Source organism: Podarcis tiliguerta, assembly GCF_965153285.1.
Source record: "Podarcis tiliguerta genome assembly, chromosome: 12".
NCBI lineage: Eukaryota > Metazoa > Chordata > Lepidosauria > Squamata > Lacertidae > Podarcis > Podarcis tiliguerta.
The window spans coordinates 28819800-28842155 of NC_139545.1; the positions used below are offsets into that span (position 1 = coordinate 28819800).

The window sequence follows — 22356 nt, forward strand, 5'->3', positions numbered from 1 at the left end:
TAGCCTTTTTATGTACAGAATCTTTAATGTAAGCCCTGTCTCATTCAGCAATTTGGATACTGTTGATTTTTACAGACGGTAATTGCTCTGTTTCAGCAAAGCACAGCACCACAGAGGCTGCTGCATCCGTTGCTAGAGAAACATCCCTGTATAAAAGTGGTCAAGATTGTGTTAAGGATCCAAAAACATTAATAAACAGAAGCAATTTTCTGATAAATATGCTGGATATTACTGGAAAATATCTGTTAAATGTTTCAGAAATGAATTGTGATTTAAGTGTTTGTGTAAACAGCTTTATCTTACATTGAAAACAGATGTTGGTTCTCGATCACTCTTTTGTTCAGTTTTAGCCAGATGTGCTTGTAGAGCTTAGGGAACAAAATTACAGTGAACTATTGCAGGTTGTTTTCTTTTTTTAAAAGGACCTTTCTAAGAATTTTACTGTGATCTTTATCTATATAGGTGAGAGAAAATGTACTTTTCATTAAATATATTGCAAAAAATATGTTCAAACCATTTTGGCATGTGTAGTAGGATAATAAAGTGCAGACTGTCTTAATCACCAGGCCTTATTTAATATTAATATGCTGTCATTAGCTGTACCTGTTAAAATACATGTCATTTTATGCCATTCAGGAGATTTGCTATCAAATACTAACTAGACCTTAAGCAGATGCAGAAGGTCCTTAATTAACCATTAGATTGCCGAGGTGAGCTCTGAGATGAAAAAGGTTCTGGGTATCATATAACCAAGGTGATTTCCAAAATGCATATAATGCATTTCTTTGAGCACAGTATGCAGACTCATAGAGTAGTCTAACGCTAAACAGAAGCATGCCTACTCTTGCAAAAATAAGATGCTTATTGTGTGCATATTCCTTTTCATTTGCTTTATCAAGAATATTGCTTTTGAAGCTACAATATCCTATTCGTATAGTAAATCAATATGTGCCTGATTTCTTTTATGGGATATACAAATTTATAATCATGTGCATACAGAGTGGATGATATTCAACACTAGTCATGCTTCAAGTAGACCCACTGAAATAAATGGACTTGCATTTATTTTAATCAGTCTACTTTTAGTCTTTTAGTATGACTCGGTTGGATATCACCCTGTGAAACTTAAATGGCATATCAGGCCCAAGTTTATAAAGATCAAAATTTTAAGGCTTATTGTGCTGAAGGATGGCATGTATTTGGATGATAACTACACTTTTCCCCACCATATCTGCACCAGGTATTTGGTAAAATGTTCTACTACTTGGGTATCATGGTCATCTGTGTGGGACCCCTGTGGGCATATGTATCAGTGCAATGGTTCAGAATTAAGTTGTAAATTTCTAAACATGATATAACCTGTACGTCACACGTTTCTTAAATTGTGTTCAATTAAGTTACATTAGGTAAAGGGACCCCTGACCATTACGTCCAGTCGTGACCGACTCTGGGGTTGCGGCGCTCATCTCGCTTTATTGGCCGAGGGAGCCGGCGTTTGTCCGCAGACAGCTTCCGGGTCATATGGCCTGCATGAATAAGCCGCTTCTTGTGAACCAGAGCAGTGCATGGAAATGCCGTTTACCTTCCCGCCAGAGCGGTACCTATTTATCTAGTTGCACTTCGTGCTTTTGAACTGCTAGATTGGCAGGAGCAGGGACCGAACAACGGGAGCTCACCCTGTCAGGGGGATTCGAACCGCTGACCTTCTGATCGGCAAGTCCTAGGCTCTGTGGTTTAACCCACAATGCCACCCATGACCCTGTTAAGTTACATAGGCACCACCAAATACAACCTGAGCAGCAGTGATTGACAGGGCACTACAAACTAATGTGATTGCTAAATATATCAAACCTTAGCAATGGAGCCTTTTGCACAAAGAGGACAGATATTTGTGTTGCTGCCATAACACCATTGCTGAGATGCCCATGTTTCTGAGTAAGCACCAGTTCGTGTAATGCCAAACCATAGTTTACTGTGATGTACATGAAGAGGCTCAAACTTCTGGCTCACGCACTGACTCCTCTTCCTGTGGTTTCTCAACATATTTATGAGTTCTTGGCAAACAACACTTTGCTATTTTCTCTGAATAGGACAAACTGTGATTTGACTAAACTGTGGCTTGCCGAAAACCCAGAAATAAGTTTAGAAATGTAACTATGTAGGGGGAGGCTGGGAACCTGAGACTTGTGTACCATTACAGTGGTGCCTTGGGTTACATACGCTTCAGGTTACATATGCTTCAGTTTACAGACTCTGCTAACCCGGAAGTAGTACCTCAGGTTAAGAACGTTGCTTCAGGATGAGAACAGAAATTGCGCAGCAGCAGTGGGAGGCCCCATTAGCTAAAGTGGTGCTTCAGGTTAAGAACGGACCTCTGGAATGAATTAAGTACGTAACCAGAGGTACCACTGTATGTTTATAGCTTTGGCATTACATCTGAATTGGAATTCTTTCTCTGACAACCTGCCAATGATCATTATTCAAGGTAGAGAGAAAGAGAGAGGGGTGTTATTCTGCATCTTGTGTAGCTAAAGTCTTCTAAGTATCATTATAGGTTTGGGGGGGGGGCCTCCTAAACGCTGGAAATTAATAAATTGCAGAATTTTGATTATTTGGGATATGAAGGGAAAATACCAGCTACAGATGTATTCCTGGGCTAGCATATGCAAAATGACCTGGCCCAAGCTAGAGCCATTAAGAAACAATACAGGACCATTGAAGGCCATTGGCAATGCAAGAAAATTGTCCTTCCCCCTCTGTCCTGAGCTGTGAACAGAGGAAGGAGATTTTGAAGGTTGCTGGGGTAGCTAAGTATGATGTCACAGGAAGAGTTTGGGACCTTTGTCATGAGGCTTAGGATAGCTGAAAAAAAGGGCAGATCCTTTGTGGGCAGGCTGAATGAAGGCAGCTTGGTGCTGTGAGGAACAAGACCCTCTTGAGATGGCCATGTTGTAAGATCTAGAGTCCCTCCATTTAAATTCAGTATGTGAATGAATCATATTTCTTAAAGCTACAACAGCCAAGTCTTGCTTCTCAAAGGAACACAGACCCTGTGTGAGTTCCTGGAATCTTACCACGACTTGGAAAAGATTGTGGGTGGTGTCCGACTTACATAACAGTATCGTACATATTCTGAAAGATAAGACACTCCCAGCTCAAAGGTTCATAATCAAATGATACAAAAGGAAATAAGAATGAAGTGGAAGAAGCAAGCAATGGAGTAGCTATTCCTTCATTGATGTTCTTAGGAGGTAACCTCCTAGTGAAGCCAGGTTATGTCTCACTTGGCCTCTGTAGTCCTTCTTCTTTGGTGATCTGGCTGTTGCATCTGTCTGGGAGCTTGAGGGATATCCTCCCTAGAGGTAGCTATAGAAGTCCCTGAAGCACACGTTTCTGATCAGCCAAGGTGGATATTCCTCATCAGGGCTCAGGTGACAATGCAGTGCCTCATTCTCATTCTTAGAATTATCCCCTTCTTACACTGCTTAGATCCCCATAACTCCAGGATTCAGGAAACAGAAGGAAGAAAGCATGCAGAGCTAGTTATTCAGGTCTTGAGTAGAGCTATTCTCAGGTGACTGGCCCCGATGAGTTTTTGCTGACTTTATTGTTCTGAAGGGTATTACAAAGTGAGGCTGACGATCTGCTACAGAAATCTGCAAGCGATAAAAGTTAATTATAATCTTCATTTTTTTTTACAAGAAAATATCCCACACACAGAAACATATTTTATATATAATTTGAAAGTTAATCCAGTTTATAATGATTATTCATTATAAGCATAAGCCTGATAGATTAGGATGGACAACTGTTTAGAACTTCATGGCTGGGAATAGTGCCATCTCTACCCACAATTGATGCACATACGTGGCTATTTGGCTGTCTACCTCATCCCATCTGCTCACATGGCATGGTGCCGGCTTACAAATTGGTTAGACCTGTGCCAACAGTAATTGATGTAGTTATAAATACAAAAGATTGCATGTGCCATCTCCTGGAACAAGGTTCTCTTGTGGCCCCTGCAGTAACGTGGCTCTGAACTTGGTGGTATCTTCAACCCATCATATGAAAACTTCATAGTTGTATGGTATTTAAAATCTGAATATTCACATTGTGAATCCTTAGGCTGAACATGCATGTAGTATAAACAGGGAGGCCACAGCTCTATAAATGCATGTTCAGCAATGCTAATACTAACATCTGCCTCTAGCAAATCAGTGGGGGTTTTTATTCACTGGTATGTCATTCTCGCCACTCCTTGCATCCTGTCCTGACTCCTTTGCTGCTATGACTTCAAATAGTGTGCTTTCTCTTTTGCCGAAGGAGTAGGGATGCTTCCTCTTGTAGGTTCTGTATGTGTTTTGGAGTGACCACACAGCTCTGGATTGGAATCATGCCTTTAATAGAACACATACACAGAGTAAAACTCACCTGCAAGATTTGTATCAGGAAAGACTAATCTTTTTCTCTACCTAGACGTTGTGGGTGCCTTTGGTTGACTGATTAGGAAATAATGAAATCGGACAATCAGACTAACCACCGAAAGTTCACAACGATCTGTTTCTCCGCTCAGAGGCTTAGAACTGAATTGGCATGTAGAATAAATTTGATTTCTTTTCCTGTGTTTCCTGCCGCCCCGTGAGTAAAATCTTAGTGGATGTGGTAGAAATTTGCACTCTTGCGTAAATGTTCAGCTGCAGCCAGAAAGATCCGGGATGTTATCCCAGAATGCAGACTGACACAGGCTGTATTGCCTCCGACACTAAGGGGTTAATAACCATGGAATTACTTTCCTTTAGGAAACTTAACCCCCCCCCCCGAATGTGAATGTTCAGTCTGAGCATGCTTAGTTGAGTCAGTATGACATCACTTATGTGGGTGGATTTTTCATATTTTAGTTTTGTGGGAGGCATGGTATTTATCTCACTGTTAGGAGAGATGTTGCCAATGTCCTTTATTTTAAGATATGAAAAAGCAGCACTGATCGTCTTTCTTTTCCTCAAAGGATTTGTAGATTCAATTAGGAAGTTGTAAGGAAATATGTTTTTAAAGAAAAAGGGGGAAATAATCTGATGAATACATCTGACCGTGTGGATAGTGTCATTTATATAGTTTGGTCACTGGACTTTGCTGTATCGGGGTGGAATGTGAAGTTTCTTGTTGGTGTTCTGCCGTGTTTAAGAGAGAGAGCTGGACAAAAAGCCATCAGGAGCACACAGCTATGTCCTTACCTGATCCACACTAATACCAGATATGATGTCAAATGTGGGACAGGTAGGCATGTCTCAGAGAAAATGACCCTGTAGGCCAAATTTGGACCTGTGCCAGGTTGAATATGGCCTTTCAGGTCAGAGGGTCCTACCTTTGATATATAGTCAGGATATGAAGCAGTGTCATATCACGAATAGTAATGTTTCAACAGTGATGAAGCAGACCATGGATATTACCCTAGTGTAGTAATGTGGATATTGCATGGTTCTGTTGATATTTGCAAAATGTCTATTTAAAACTAGGTGGAGAAAATGATAGTTAATGTTTTGTACCAATTTTAAAAAGCAATTTTATTTCAGGTTTATTTAAAGGGGTCTTTTTGTGAATTTGGAACTTTCAGGCCAAGTATGCCATTATTTACCAATACTGTTGCAACTTCACAAACGCTGAGCATTAAAAGAGGTGTTTTGGGGTAGATGGCCCCAACCTTTCCCCCAAATCCCTTATTCATAAGAAAATCTGAAAAGAGCTATTCTTCAGAGGTCCCTTAAACATTGGGGAACTGATCTGTGTTGCCTCATTCGAAGGAATAAAAGTTTGCTTTTCATCTTTTCATCCTTTAGTCCCCTTCTTCTTTTTGAAAAGAGAATGGGATTCTTCATAAATTGATTAGCACAAAGTATCGTTTACAAGCTAGAAAGGGTGGCTTTTCTGAGCTCTACTAAATTCATTTTTAAAAGTCACTTTGCTGTAACCATGTAAACCTATCTAACCCAACACTGTTGTTAAAACCAACTTAAATGGTCCCTGATAAGAAAACAGTCAGGACTATCCATTCAGCCAGAGATGATCTGAACTCCAGCTGATTGTCCTAGCAGCTGTGTGACTTCATTACCATTAGAAAGGCATACAGCCAAGCCAGCTGGTAGGCAGAGAGGCTGTTCAATATACATAGCATGTCGGGTTTGTTGGTTTACGTATCAGCATTATAAGAGGATCCCATGGAAAATAAAAGAGAGTAGAAAACACTATTCCCATCAAGGCATATTCTGAATCTGGCACAGAGTTGAGTCTCATTGGGACATTTTACAGTGCTGTATATTATGTTTCAGCCCTTCGTTAAATGGAGACAATGTTAAAATTTGCATTTATGTAGATTCCTGATACAGATACATACGATAGTATCTCAGTTAATAAAAAGTCTTTGCTCTATATTAGACCGTTACGTTACTGCTTATGCTGATGTGAACTTAGATACAATCAGTCAATGCTTAATTTTTTCTAGGCAGCCCAATCCTTAATTGTTAATATCTGGCTACACAATATTATTATTCAGTGGTGAGAATGAGGCACACATGCTTAGAAGCTCTTATTTTTCATAAATATTCCCATTTTCCATGGATTGCTCCATTATCTTTCATTGAGTGTGGAGTAAAAATGCTGCATGGGGCCATTTTGGGGAATAGGAGGAAGCCAGACCTCAAAAGGTGGTCCTCATTCTGATTTCTCTTCTTCATTGTAAGCTGATGTAGTAAAATAGCTACAGGAGCTAGCATGGTGTCAGAGAAAGACCAAATTTGATTCTGCCATGGGGGAATGCTATGGGTTTTCTGTGAGTTGTGGGCTTCTTCCCCCAGTTCAATATTGCTCCTGCCCTATGTGTGCTAATTGAGACTTCACTAATGGGGCTGTTTAATTACTTTGTATGTAAACAGAAAGAAGTGGTAATTTTTGTAACCAGAGTTATTCAGATTTCTCACCACCACCACAAGACTTGAGTATTTTTCCAACTTGTCAAAGAAAGCTTTGCAGTATTCACCCATCTCTACTTTTTCACTGGACATCTAGGTAATGTCACCGAATCACTATACAGCTATGCTTTTATTATACTGCAGAAAATTCAGTTTTGTGTACAGCCTTCTTCTTTTTGCCCCCAAGGTCCTCAGGCAGATGTGGGTAGGCTGTATGTGGCCGTGACTGGTGCTGGACTGGTGATTGGGCCATTCATTCTCTCTTATACTTCCCCTCCCTCTCTCATACGCTTGAGGAAGAAGTGCATGGGGAAGTCTGGGTAGAGTGTGGTTTATGTGGGGATGGTGTGTGGGGATCTCTCTCTCTCTCTCTCTCTCTCTCTCTCTCTCACACACACACACACACACACACACACTTTATCCTCCCCATCAGTCATGTTCTCCCCAGTCTGTCAAACAGCAGTTTGCTGGACTGGGGGAGTTCAGTTTACATAGGTACAGTACTGTGTGCGGAATGTCCTGTCTCCCATCCCCACGCATCACCCTTGCCATGTAAATTGAACTCCCCTCCCCCCGTATGGTAGACAGAATCCCAGTTTTTGCAGCCACAGCTAGTCATTTCCCACTCCTTCTCCTGTCCCCTGGCTTACTTCCCAGGTGGGGGTTCTAAGGTATGTTTGCCAGTTAACTGGTGGTGGTTGGAGGAAGTTGCAGAAGTGGCATGATTAAGCACAGATCCAATTGGTCTGTCAATTTGCCCCTCAGATGTTGCTTTGTATGCCAGTGGTACACACAGGACTGATAATCCCAGGTTTGCTGCTGGACATGTAGTTCATCTCCAAAATATTCTGTATTTTTTTGGGGGGGATCCAATAATTTAGTTGGATGCATTAACTGACATTAAATGGCATTACTGTATAAACTTTGTAAAATAAAAATAATAATAACAGTTTATATGAAGTAAAAATAATAATCCTGCATATAGCATCAATTCAGCTTGCTCCATTACCATCATTAGAGCCAAACCCACATACCAAATTACATTAAAATAATTAAATGTCTCTGTGTGCTTTGTTGGGCCTTAAATGTTGGTAGATAAGTTATTCCTCCTAAAGCGAATGATATTAGGAGCGGGGACTTATGGCTCTTGTAGTTGATAATAAACAGAACATTTAATTGTGAAAGTTGAAGTTGAAAATGCTGATTCAGTAGTTGGGAAAAATACATTTAGGTTAAATATTAATTTAAATGTCCTCAATAATGGGTACCTATGCTATTTAAGGAAGTAATTATGCCACAGTGTAGTCAACAAGAGTATTGATTAGAATTTAATTCACTGCAAGAAGACTCCAATCATTCTTAACAGAAGTTTTTTCCTCCTCTTTAACAGTATACTGAAGCTTGTCTCTTTTTCGGTTCTTTTTTTTTTCCTTTGGTGGTCAATTTAGTAACAAGTTTGCAATTAATCATTTGCTGATTGCAATGAATGGTCTGTCAATAATATGCAGCTCACGCTGCTAAAAGGGTTATACAGTGCTTTATTGTTTTCCTTTTGTCTTGGGAACACTTTGTCTAGCTATGTTTCCTAGAATGGATTTTGAATAGATGTTTTGAAGTAATGCATGCCAGTTTTAAAGAGACACCATGGACTGATTCGGCGTATTAATCAAAATAGGCACTAACTTTTTCTTTTGGCAATTCAGTATACGGACATCTGTTGACTCCTAATACGTGAAGTTGGACACTCTGGCATTACTGAAGAGTTTCATTATCTTAAATGTCATAACATTTGTTTGAATTACTCTGTGTAGGTTTCAGATGCTGAAATTATAATCTTGAATTGCTTAACAGATTTCAGTATCCTTTGAAAAATGCATAAATGGGAGCTTGTTAAGAGTGCCACCTCTCTAATTTTTAATTTATGCAACAATGGCAAAATTACTGCAAACAAGTAATATCCCTGGATTTTAAAATAGTTAAAGAGAGCCCTACAGCACTTTTGCACTAAGTAAAACCATTGGTTTTGAAAGGAAGGAATTAATGCTAGTAATATTTTAGACAATAAACAGACGAAGAGCACATTATGCTCAATTTCCAGTTCATAATTCATAAATTACAGTCATTCTAACTCTTTCTGTGATATTGCTTGAGGAAAGATTTGAACTTATTTTGCTCCAGCGTGCTGTGGTTCTTACCCTTACTATGTCCCTCCAAGGAACTTACACACTGTCTTGGGAAACTTAATTTTACCCATCTCTGTCTGTAGCAGCCAGGTTCTACACTTGCCAGAACTGCACTCTCAGTTTAACCTTTGATTCATGACCTCTTTTGGCAGGGTTTCCCAAACTTGGGTCTCTGGCTGTTTCTGGACTACAACTCCCATTATCCCTAGGTAACCAGCACCAGTGGTCAGAGATGATGGGAGTTGTAGTCCAAAAACAGCCAGAGACTCAAGTTTGAGAAACCCGTCCTACAAGAAATGATTATAAAAATGTTATTCACAGTTTTGTTGAATTAAAAAAGACTTCATCAGGGCTGATAGAGTTTGGTTTGGCTTGTAATTAGTGCGGCTTTTCCAGAGAGAGATTCCATTTCCACAGTTCAGTGACCTCCCTAGTTTAAGTCATAAAAGGTAAAGGGACCCCTGACCGTTAGGTCCTGTCGTGGACGACTCTGAGGTTGCAGCGCTCATCTCGCTTTACTGGCTGAGGGAGCTGGCGTACAGCTTCCGGGTTATGTGGCCAGCACAACTAAGCCGCTTCTGGCGAACCAGAGCAGCACACGGAAATGCTGTTTACCTTCCCGCCGGAGCGGTACCTATTTATCTACTTGCACTTTGACAGGCTTTTGAACTGCTAGGTTGTCAGGAGCAGGGACCGAGCAATGGGATCTCACCCTGTCGTGGGGATTCAAACCGCCAACCTTCTGATTGGCAAGCCCTAGGCTCTGTGGTTTAGACCACAGCGCCACCCGCGTCCTTTTAGTTAAAGTCATAGCCATCCCTATTTCAGGCTATGGGCATTATTGTTGCAACTTGGAGGGGCTCAGGAGTGGATTTACTTGGCAGGATTACAGTATGGGTTCCATCATGGCATGGTCCGAGATCACCTGCATCACTACTTCAGCAGACTTTGCCAGGCTGATCCACAGGCACAGATAATCTTCCAGCTTTATTTGCCCTTCTGAGACCTGATAATAACTGCAATCTACTTCACAGAGTTGGTGTGAGGATATTAAAAAGATATAGATTGCAAAGCAATCTGAGTGCTGAAATAGCTATATACATTATTTACTTCTGGTTATGTTAATAGAACAAGCCTTGAGATCAGAATTTCAGCTCCGTTCTCCAGAAGTTATGTGTTTTTATAGGACAGGCCTGTCACACAGCAAGAATAACATGGTGTCCAAAGTATATCTGCTATGAATTATTTGTGTTTATAGCACAACACTTTGTTATCATAATTGAAACCCTACATGGCTATTAATATTATATAGCACTTCGAGCATGTAAAGTGGTTTACAGCCCTTATTTCATTCATCAATGTAAGGGATAGGGTGATTATGATGATAAAATTAAAGTGACTATAAAGCCGTGGGAAAACACTGTTTAAGGCTGGCCGGTGAATATGACCCAACACAGATTTAACCATGGAAGCCAGTCTTCCCCAGAACGAAATTCCTGCTCACTTCCCTTCTTGGTGAAGAGTTAATGTGTCCCCATGTTAACGGTGATGAACACCAATCAAGTTTCTTTGGAAACCATTATTTGCAAACCCCCTTCATATGGTTTCAAATTTTGAAGGTGAGACTCTGGATTATAAGGAAGTATACCACAGTTAAAGAGGTTACATGTGTAACTCTAAAGAGGAATGTCAATTTTGGTTCTCTCTGCTTCCGATTTTAAGTTTGGTTCCCCACATTTCTACAGCAATTTGTGATTTCTTTACTTTTTATTTTTGGTAATCCTCATGAAAATTCTTCAGCGTTTTAGAATTTCTCCTAATATACACAGTTTTGTGTCTAGTTTTGACTAACACACACTTTTTGTGAGAAATTTGGCTTTGAATGTGATCTAAATCGAGTTTCTCCCCCATCCCTGCTCTAAAGTAGAGCTACCAAAAGAAGCCTTAGACTCATGGAGGGACAGTTTAGGGTTAGGTTAAGAGACTGGAGGCTGCAGATCACATTGTAAAGGCCTGTGGGGCAGAGAAAAGGGAGCAAATTTACTGTAGAAATGGGGAAAACCTGTATTTGTCCCTGAGCCTAGTTCTCAAGTCCCAAGCCTTGGGTTGCCCTGAAACATTATCTTCCCTGGAGGGGCCTCCTGTTGTTGGAGTAAGGGAACCTTTGAATGCAGCTGCTGGAGCATGCATTGGTTTTATACAAGAACTAATGTGGGTGAGTTATAATTTGAAATTATACACAACACTTGTTTCATAAGCCCACCCTCCACCAAGAGGTTCAGGGGGGGGGGGGAGTTACATATATAATAAAAATCACATAAGAACATTCCACATAAATATCCCATTAGACCAGTGTTTCCCCAACTTGGATCTCCAGCTGTTTTTGGACTACAGTTCCAATCATCCCTGACCACTGGTCCTGCTAGGTTGGGATGATGGGAGTTGTAGTCCACAAACAGCTGGAGACCCAAGCTGGGGAAACCCTGCATTAGACAATCATTAAAATGCCATAACAACTGAAATTCAAATAACATAGTCCCTCCATGAATCAAGCAGCCTCAGTGCAGTATATAGCTAGCATGTCAGTAACATAGAAAATAGCACTTTTGCAAATGCCTGTGCAAAAGGTTGCCTCTGACAACCAGATGTCAACAATGGTGCAATATGTGCCTCTGGGGATATGTAGTTCTAGAGTTAGGGCACTTGTCCTTTGACTCACCTGCTGTATCACCAAGGTGGGAGGGTCCTAATGTTATTTAGTTGTGGGCAAGTCTGTATGGGATTTGTTCCCTCAGATATTCTGTCCCCAAGGTGTCAAGGCTTTAAAGGTTTGCATTTACACATTGAATTGTGTTTGGCAACGATTGGGTGAGATCATCTGAAGATTTGAACAGAAAACGTAATCCGTGTGTCTCAGCACCACTACAAGATAGGCTGAGGATTTTGCTAATGAAAGTTGGCTCTTTGCGCTGCAAGTACAAGCCCAGATTTACCTGCTGATTTTGATACAATACATCAAAATACTCTATTTTAAAAACCCTATTAATTCATTTGGCAGTAATAAATAAATAAATACAGGCCTAGCTTATTGAAACTATCTTTTTCCCCCTTTTGAGCAATCTTGTCAGTGAAGGCAATAGATTCTACTCTTAATGCTTTAAAATCACATTATTTTCAGGATTCAGGAGTGGAAAGCTTTTGTGGATATATGTTTGAAATGTTTTTCAAATAACTTGTGAATTAATGTCTTTACATGACATAATAGAACGTGCCAGCTAAATAAATAGAAGTAACATTTTACTTCAAAATATTCCACTGTCAAGATGACAAAAATAATAAGCGTCTCTTTTGAATACTGTAAGCTGGGTATTAAGTCAGTGGGAAATGTTTTTGCCTATCTAAATTATTTAGTCAAAACAGATATTCAGGAAAGTGTTTCAGCAGGAAGATGCATGCAAATCATTTGTGTGGTATAGAACTACTTTTATTACAAAGTGCAGGTATTTTCACAACTTAAGTGCTTGACTTTAACCCTTCACCCATCCTCTCTATTCAACAATTTTTATTTATATACCCAGACCCATACATTATTCTCTCTCTGTGGTCTAGCTAATTTAGCCAGTCCAGGAATTGAGAAGCCATCACAAAGTTTAATCCTTCCCATCTTTAGAATCGGCAGCAAATATTTGCTAGTGATATACACAAAACCCTTTGCCTTCTGCAAAACAAAACAGATCTCCATTTCAGGGAACTTGCGGGGCATGCAGAATAAAAGTGAAAATCATTTCCATCTTCAAAGTGGCAGTTTCTGCACGGCTATATCACACCTTCCACTTTTGACAGAACAATTTAAAGGGAACAATGCATCATACAATCCCTACTGCAGGGGTGGGTAACCTGTGGCCCTTCGACACCCATCATCCGCAGCCAGCATGGCTAATGATCAAGGATGATGATAATTGTAGTTCTGCAACATCTGGGAGGCCACATGTCCCCCACCCTTAGCAAGCACTTTGCCAACAATAGCATTCCCATCACCATGTTAGAAACCCTACACGGGTAGTAATGTCCCTTTTCAGACTGATGTTGCTCATACGTCAGCTGGGCCGTGTTTTCCCGTGTGTTTTCATAGGTACGAAGCACCTGAACAGAGACACAAACAAGCTGTGGTGTCAAAATGTATCTGGGTCTCTCATTGTAATCGCTCACCAGAGCTGACCAAGACCTTTTGCTCCCTGAGGTGAAAAGAGGGAGATGTCACCTCCTCATTCCATTTACAGAAACTGAGTGGATTGGCAGCAGAATCTTACTTTAACAGTTGTGAAGGGAGATAGTTTCATCCATTGTAGCAGGGAGACCATAACAATTTGTCTAACGTATACAGTGCTATCCTCCCGCAGAGGGGCTTGGCCAAGGGCCTTAGGAGGAACAGTCAGGGCTGTTGCCTGTGTTTCTCCCCCAGTCTCTGCTGCCTGAGCTGATAATCTCACTTTGCCCAATAGTAGGGCAGGCCCTGTCTGTCACAACAGGTACATCTGAATACTATATACAGTGGCACCTCAGGTTAAGAACTTAATTCTTTCTGGAGGTCTGTTCTTATCCTGAAACTGTTCTTAACCTGAAGCACCACTTTAGCTAATGGGGCCTCCCACTGCCACCATGCCGCCGCCGCCCGATTTCTGTTCTCATCCTGAAGCAAAGTTCTTAACCTGAGGTATTATTTCTGGGTTAACGGAGTCTGTAACCTGAAGCGTCTGTAACCTGAGGTACCACTGTACAAATATGCCATCCTTTGAAACTTGCTGAGCGTCTACTTGAGTTGATCGAAACCATTCCACTTCCTGTAAAAGCTGTAGTCTATGGTTACTTTTCCCAGTCGAAGCAAAGTCTCTAATTCTTTCTTGCATTCTATTTTTATGAATGCACATTCTTCTTTGTCAGAGGCTTGGCAAGACAGCCTGGTTTTTAATTTTATGTATATTTATTTTACAAATGTTGCCATAGCAAATATTTATTTTAAAAAGAAAGTTATTGGAATGGGTTTTAACAGTTTCCACTTTGAGGATAAAGACAAGAAGATAGCATGTGATAGTAGTGAAATTCACTGGAGGGGAAGGGGGGAAAGCAGAAATCTTCTGTTGCTACATTTTCTAGGAAATATTCAAAACTGGTTGAAGAACTTACAATATAGGCATTAAGGCAGAAATTATGTGTGATTACACTTCAGTCTTAATCTACATCTGGCAGCTAACTGAGACCAATGAAACTTAGAATTTTGGCACGGTTTGCACGTCATAGTAAATTTACTCCCCCTCTAGTGTTGGTGGGAGCCATAAACCACAATCCCTGATTTAGCAGTCTAGCCAAACCAAAGATTGTGGTTAGTAATAGCAATAATTTTTAATTTTATTGTTTAGCTGTAACACAACAAAAACAAAAAGAACATTCAGAATTGAGCCACAAATTTAGCTCTAAGTTTCCTGGCTGCCAGCACAGATAAAGAAACTTGCAAACTAACAGTTTTCATTGTCAGATGGCGGGGAAAAAACATACAAACTTGCTAGGTGTAAGAAAATTCTTTCTGAGAGTAAACACAGATATTTTTCATGATTATCCTTATAAACAGAACATTTGAAGCCACGTACAGTACTTGAAATGTTTGGTGTGGGTATGACCAGAGACAAGTTAAAATGTCTTTATTTTCCCAAACTTTTTTTTTTTAATACCACTTTTACTTCTGATTATTTTTAATAAATAATTTGCATTTTACTGATTTTTGCTTTTGTTGGTTTAAGGGTTTTTAATACTATGTTAGTGTTGCTGTGAGTTTTCTTGAAGTCCTTTTAAATTGAAAGATGGGATATAAACATTATGAACACGTGTCGTTTGCTTAGATACTGGCTACTTCTGTTATACATTAAATTTTACTAATTCGTTTAATTACCTGTGCCAAGCCATTTTGTCATTACTGATCTAATTTAAGTATCCCTTTGACAATAGAGTATATTTATGCACATATATTATCTTAGAACAGGTATCAGGAAGTTAGCAATGACAGTAAAATTATATAAAGAATCATTTTAGTTGATACATTACTCTCAAGCCCACCTTTTAAATGCAGAGTCAATAGTTCTGCAATCCATTCTCTCAGCTCTTACTGCACAACTTAGTAACGGAATAATGCTTTGTAATTTACATTGTTCAGAAACATTTCACTCGCTTACTAAAGGGTTTTATTTAAATGCTCACAGATCTAGGCTAAGCCTTTTTGCTTTTGTTGTCAGTACCTATTGTTACATTTATTGATGCTGCTTCTTACAAAATTATAGGCTGTAATGCTGTATAGGCTCACAACCCCATTTATGAAGCCCTTTCTCTGTTATGCTCTAAAGCCCCACTTTGCACCTATTTTCATCTTGACACCCAGCGATGTCACTGGGCAACAGGGTGTTTGATGGACCAGCAGCATCTTCAAGATCAAGAGGTTTTCTAGTATAGGAGATGGTGCTTCTGTGGATAATAGCAACACACACACACACACACACACACACACACACTACCTCTTGGTCTAGCCTGGTACTGGACCAGGCATCCATGATGGTCACAACCATGCGCCTAATTTTAATTAATCTGACAACTGTGCTTTGCAAAAATGGAAGTTTCTGCTGATCCAAGTGTTTCTCATCCCTGCTATAGAAGAAACCTTGCTTCCTTATGAACCATCATCAGAGGTCCTCCTCCTGGTGCCACCAGCTTGAGGGTCAAGCAGGAATAAAGCTTTCTTAGGGGTGGCAGCCCGATTCTGGATCTTTTTCCTGAGGCATATTTACATTGCACCAATCCGGTTAAATTTTAGGCACCAGGTTGAAATAGGTTTATTTGTTTCTCTCCTATCCCTCTACCTAGGAGGCTTCTTGTGCCTTCATAATGTGCCCTGGGATTTAACAGTGGTTTGGATTTCATTGCCGCTTACAAGTTTTAGTGTGATTCATTATATTCTTATGGTGCACTTTATTATTTTTATATGCAGAGAAGTTATTGTGATGCGCATTTTGGCAACTTTATTTTGGAAGCTATTTTTCTTGAGTTTCGCTCATTTCAAAGTTGGCGTGTAAATTTCCTAACTAAATTGTGCCCAGAGAGTCTTTTGTCTCATGTGGTTAAAAGAACCTCAACAATATTTTACAATATTTTGCATTTCAAAAAAAAATGAGATATCTGCTCTTCTTTTTCTCCCCTAGGATGCTTCAATTGCTCACAGGTTTCACATCATGCGAGAAAAACACCCAGAGAAGTTCAACAGCAGGTGAGACCCCTATACACATACACCTTACCTAGCAAGAGAGGCTGGTTTTTTTCCACAGATGGGGAAGAAGCATCTGCCATGACAAAGAAAGTTATGAATTTATCATGAATGGAATAGTGTCACTGGCCACAACATCAGTACACCTTTCATTAAGGTGTGTCCTCACCAGCACTCTTGTCACTTTTCCTTTCAGTTTTCCCCTCACTTCCCTGGAACAGATCTTTGCATGTACCCATTCATGTTTCCTTTTCCCCCCTCCTCCTTCTGGAAATGTTGAAGTGGATTCTAATTCTTTTTAGTCCTTATAAATTGTATTGTGCCCATGCACAATGAGATAAATGAGAGCCAACTTGGGCGGGGAAAAGAGAAGGATGGGGTTTGAGTTAGGATTGTGAAATATCCAAGCTCCAGGATCATGAAATAATTGTGATTAGCTTCTTCTATAGAAATATGTATAGGTGACCAGCAAGACATCTCGGCACAAGATCTTTATAAAGGGGTTGGGGGAGAGATTCAAGTTATTCAAGTCGGCAAGGGGAGCAGCAAGTGAAGTGTGTCCTTAGCAAGCAAAAACAGGTACCTCTGTAAGAAAAAGGTACAGCATTGTGTGTGGAATAGACAACTCTGAGGCAGTGGCGTAGCATGGGTTGTCAGCATCCGGGGCAAGGCAAGTAATTTGCCCCCCCCCCTACACTGTCCCTCCTCCAGATAGTCCCTCGCTCTCTCTCCGCACCGCACCGCACGCCTGGCACCCTCCCCTCCACAGTGGGCAGCGACCCGGGGCAAGGCAAGTAATTTGCGCCACCCCCCCCCGCTGCACTGTCCCTCCCCCAGATAGTCCCTCGCTCTCTCTCCGCACCGCACCGCACGCCTCGCACCCTCCCCTCCACAGTGGGCGGCGACCCAGCGGCTCGGATCGGATTCGCACAGCCAGCACTGCAGTGAGAGAGAGTGAGTGAGCCAGGTAGGGGCAGAGAGCTGCAAGTGCGAGCGCGCCCCCCCCCCCCCAGATGTTGCGCCCGGTGCGGCCGGCCCTCCCTGCACCCCCCACGCTACGCCACTGCTCTGAGGATGTGAAGCACAAATGATGACAGATCCAGCATGCTTTCTTTGCGCTAGTATTGGTGGCAGATTGCGTCAAACACTTTCTGTCTATATGAACTTTTCACATATAGGCTCCCCCCCCCCCCCCAGTAATATCAGTTGTTTTCCGATATTGTAACCGAAGTAGGTACCATTCTAAATAACAAACTGCTCTGGCATATAAAATGCTTGCCTCTCAAGACCAGCGTGATAGAGATGATGATGCACTGTGTGGTATTTGAGTTGACACTTTGCCATTAGGCATTGCAGAACACTTATTAGGCAGCTGCAGCTGTGAATCCTTATGTTTTGCTTCTACTCACATACTTGTGGAGCCTCTTTCATACTCATCGCAAGAGCCGCTGAATGCCGTTTTACAAATATAGTCCTGTCGTTAGGAATCCTAAAAAAAATGTGTGAAATCTGCAAAAACGAAGCTTTACACAAGTTCCTCGGGATGGGTTGGGGGAGTTGTTCACATGAACTGTGCTCCAAAGGTTATTTATATAAATATAATATAAATTATATTAAAATTAAATAATAATAATAATTTATTATTCATACCCCACACATCTGGCTGGGTTTCCCCATTTGGGGTGGGAGGTAGGTAGGAAGGGTTAGTAAGTACACATAGTTTCTCATTTTATTTTATTTCCCCAATTTTTCATTGGGAAGTGGGTAGGGGTTTTGTAACAGAAAGCATGATCCTAAAAAGTGCAGACTTGGCAGACTAGCCTACCTCCCCCAGTTGTCACAATTGCTGTGGTGAATGGAGCTAGCACTCATGGGAATTCTGAAGGATTCTTAGCATTTATGTAAGCAGGGTTTGATGTGTTAAATCTACGGGACTGCCTCACCTGGTATGCCCCGCAGAGGACCTTAAGGTCCATGAATAACCATAGTTTAGAGATTCCGGGCCCTAAGAAAGCCAGACTATCCTCCATCAGGGCCAGGGCCTTTTCAGTAATGGCTCTGGTGGAATGCTCTGTCCCATGAGACTAGGGCCCTTCAGGATTTAACCTCCTTCCGTCGGGCCTGTAAGACCGAGCTATTCAACCTGGCCTTTAATTTGAATTCAGCCTGATCATTTATTTCCCTTCTCTTCCCTCCTCCTCCCCTTTTATGAAGATCACCCGCTCTGAGACCCCACAGCTAATTCTCCCCTGGCCTCTTCGCTGGCCCAAGTAGGACCAATTCAGCCAGCTAGCCCTGGGGATTATCTAAAGCTTATTTCCCCTAAATTGATTTTTGAATTTTATTGTTATTCATGTTTTTATACTGTATTTTATGCTCCTTTTATAATTTAAGTGTTTTAAATTTGTTGTTAGCTGCCCTGAGCCCAGTTTTTGAACCAGGAAGGGCGGGGTATAAATAAAATTTTATTATTATTATTATTATTATTATTATTTTAAGGGACAAACACAGGGGAGACAAACCTGAGGCCCAGAGGACAAATGCACCTCACCAGGGGCACCAACTCTTGGGGGCTGAGCCCTTTTGCCCCGCCCCATATTGGGTGGGAGGGTCCAGGGCCCCAGTGTTCAAAGAGCACAGAGGTGAAACATGGAGCCAACCATGGCACAGCTCCAGTGACTGGCTCCTTCCCCCAGGTTCGAATCAACCTCCCACCAGTGGCAGTGCCAAGAGGAGGCGGAAGAAGAGGGGCTGCCAGCCATTGAAACCACACAGTTGCCATGTTCTTGGCTCCTTCTGACACCCTGGTGTCCTGCGTGAGACGTTGCGCCCCCCCCCCATGGCCCTCACAAGCTGGCACCTCTGCACCTCGTACCCCTGCCAGCCTCTCTATCTTGCTTTCAGCTCTGTCCGCCAGTCGTGCTACTCTCCATAGGCCACACTCCTTGCTGGCACTGCTCCAGGCTCTCCTTAAGAGCTTCTGTCTGGTTGGAATGTATCTTTGAACTGTGACAATTCCTCCTTGCTTGCATGGTTGGATATGTGTTTGTGGAATCCCTTTCTGTGGCCCTGCCCACTTTCGCCATGCTCTTCACTGGCATGCTGCTCCTGGGATATTTCCCTCGATTCTCCGGGTCAGTTTAGTTGTTGACCTGGTTTGGGGGATTTAAATGGCCTTTGCCACCCTATTTGGGAACCATGATAGTTGAAAGACTTCCCCTTTCCATATTAGTCTAGGCATAGGCAAACTCCGGCCCTCCAGATGTTTGGGACTACAATTCCCATCATCCCTGACCATTGGTCCTGTTAGCTAGGGATGGTGGGAATTGTAGTCCCAAACATTTGGAGGGCCGGAGTTTGCCTATGCCTGATCTAGAGGCCGTGTCCCTGATGCTCCTGGCTTCTGAAGTGAAGTGGAATAGGACTTTCTCGCTGGAGGGAGCATAATTTATAGTGCATAGGAAACTCCTTCTCAGCTTCCATAGGCACATTAAGACCTTCCTTTTTAGGAGAATCTTGGAAGAGGAGGTAGTTTTAGAAGACATCTGAAGGCAGCCCTGTTTAGGGAAGTTTTTAATGTTTTATTCTGCTTTTAGTGTTCTGTTGGGAGTTGCCCAGAATGGCTGGGGAAACCCAGCCAGGTGGGCTGGGTATAAATAATAAAATTATTATTATTATTACTATTATTATTATTATTATTAGTTGTGTTTGCTGGTAGTTGCTGTTGCTTGTTAACATGCTCACTATTTTAATATTCCAGTGGTTGCTCTTTTTACTGTTTTCATTGAGTTTTCATTGTTTTTATTGTTAACCAACTGGGAGGCCTACATTCAAGCAGTGCATAATGACATTAAATAATTAAATAAATGAATAGATGTTTTATGAGATACATGAAGAAGCCAGATGGACAAAGAATCTGAAGTATGGCAAATGGGTGTGGTTTCTGAAGCAGCTGTAGATGAAGCTGAAATTGTGGTGATACAAGGTTTTTGGGACTATGAGAACATGTTCCTTGAAGTCTAGCACCACCCATGTGGAACTGTATACTGTTATAAGTTCCTGTTTTACAGTGGCGCATCTCCAAAATGGTTCTCTCAAGAATGATTCTATAACAATGCAGCTTTGGGCTAGCCAAGGTCAGTCTAAGTGCCTGCAGAGACAAATGGCAGGAGCTATCAAACACTTGGCAAATGCAGGATTTCTAGCCTCTTAATAGTGAAGCTGGTTTATTAGGGTCCTGCTGCATATTTTCAGCAGTTGGCAATTATAAGTTATAAAAAGCTCAGCTAATCATATGGTTTCGGCTCAGATTTCATGTCACAATAAATCATATGCCATTAATAACATCTGCTAGCCGTCTCACCTTGAAATTCATCTATATTTCAAAGAACCTGATGCCTCTAACATTATCTTAAGGAAATTAATTGCAAAAATATATAGTCTTACTCCTTATACTCTTTGCTGTGTAGATACTTGAAGAATTTGAGTGGGAAATCATCTAGTACTGAGATAATTCCCATCATGAAAGGTTGTGCAAAATAACTGTCAATGTTTAATTTGCTGTGCAACTACTATATTATGTTTGCCTATTGTGAAGACACTTCTTATGTAAAAGCACTTTAAAGAAGAGAACAGAGTCTATGCACTATCTGGCTTGGTTCTCACATCACGCCAAGCCAAACCATGGCTTAGTGTGAATGTGCAAAAAAACTGGGCTCTGGGAGAGGACTTTGCAGTTGCTTTATTCCTCACCTATCATTTTGGTACTGTGCTTCATTGAGCCAAACCACAGGCTGGCATGGCATGCCATCTGAACCCAGGCTTGTGGTTAAGGTCTCCTGGACAAACCATGAGCCAGAAACCAAACCTTGGTTACAGCTTGTGGTTTGTCTGGAGAGCCATGAGCCTTGGTTCGGATGACATGCTAAGCCAAACTATGCCTTAGCTTAGCACAGTGTAGCAGCAGAACAACTAGGGTGGAGTGAAGCGGCTCAGTTTTTTTCTCTGGAAACCTGCATACTTGTGCATTTGTGCTAAGCTATGGTTTAGCTTAGTGTGATGTGTGAACCAGGCCTCTGTTGTGGATGAACATTCCCATCAGGTAAAGCTCATCCTGTTACTCATGCTGAAAGACCCAAAACATTTTATAGAAACAAATGTCACCTTCTGAACTCTTGTTATGATGAAGAAATACAGCACCCCAAATGTAAATGCATCATCTTGGAAGTAATCAAACTTGCTTCTAAGTTAGTAAAATGGCAGGCAGATTCTGAAACTCTTTGCCTTCTGATTTTTCTCCTATGTAGCTGATTGTTGCGGTCTTGACATTTTCTGTAGGTCAGTGTAATTATGCCCCTGTTTGGTGCCAATATCTGCCACTTAACATCTGCTGACAGTCTCATTTAATAACACCATATACTTAGCCATCTTGGAGGCCACATGCATAAAGTCATCTACTAAAATATACATAAAGTATGATAAAGTCTCTGAGCCACAAGTATGGAATTTAACTTTTGAGGAGAAGAAAAAGAGAAGACAAAACGGTACCTACATCATCATCCTGACCAGGTTCCATGTTTTGAAGTAAACCTTATTCTGTGTTATATATCCTTCTAGTACTAAGGTAGATGAGGCCTTGGACTTAATAGTGTTGCTTCAGAGTTTAGGGCTGGCCTGTGCAGCAATAATTTTCATGGAGCGCAATTAGTGCCTGTGATCCTAGAGGACATGCATCTTGCATTTTATAGTGTTTCTAAGATGTTGCCTTCTTAGTTTGTGATTTTAACAGGAAAATGTCAACCATTATTCATTTCCATGGATAGCGCCAATCAGGTTGTATGCATGAACCACCATGGCACAAGTTCAGTCCACTTTTGGCATGTCACTTGACTAGAATTACCCCCCCCCC

The 22356-nt window shown here is 41.3% G+C and overlaps 1 protein-coding gene across 6 annotated transcripts in view; it reads left to right on the forward strand.

Moving 5' to 3' along the window:
• DGKB (diacylglycerol kinase beta) overlaps nucleotides 1–22356 on the forward strand; it is a 323351-nt gene that overhangs the window by 203966 nt on the left and 97029 nt on the right. For all 6 annotated transcript variants that reach the window (XM_083405386.1, XM_083405389.1, XM_083405387.1 and 3 more), the window contains one exon: nucleotides 16387–16451. In XM_083405386.1, the coding sequence (XP_083261512.1) occupies nucleotides 16387–16451 (65 nt within the window). The remainder of the gene's footprint in view (nucleotides 1–16386; nucleotides 16452–22356) is intronic.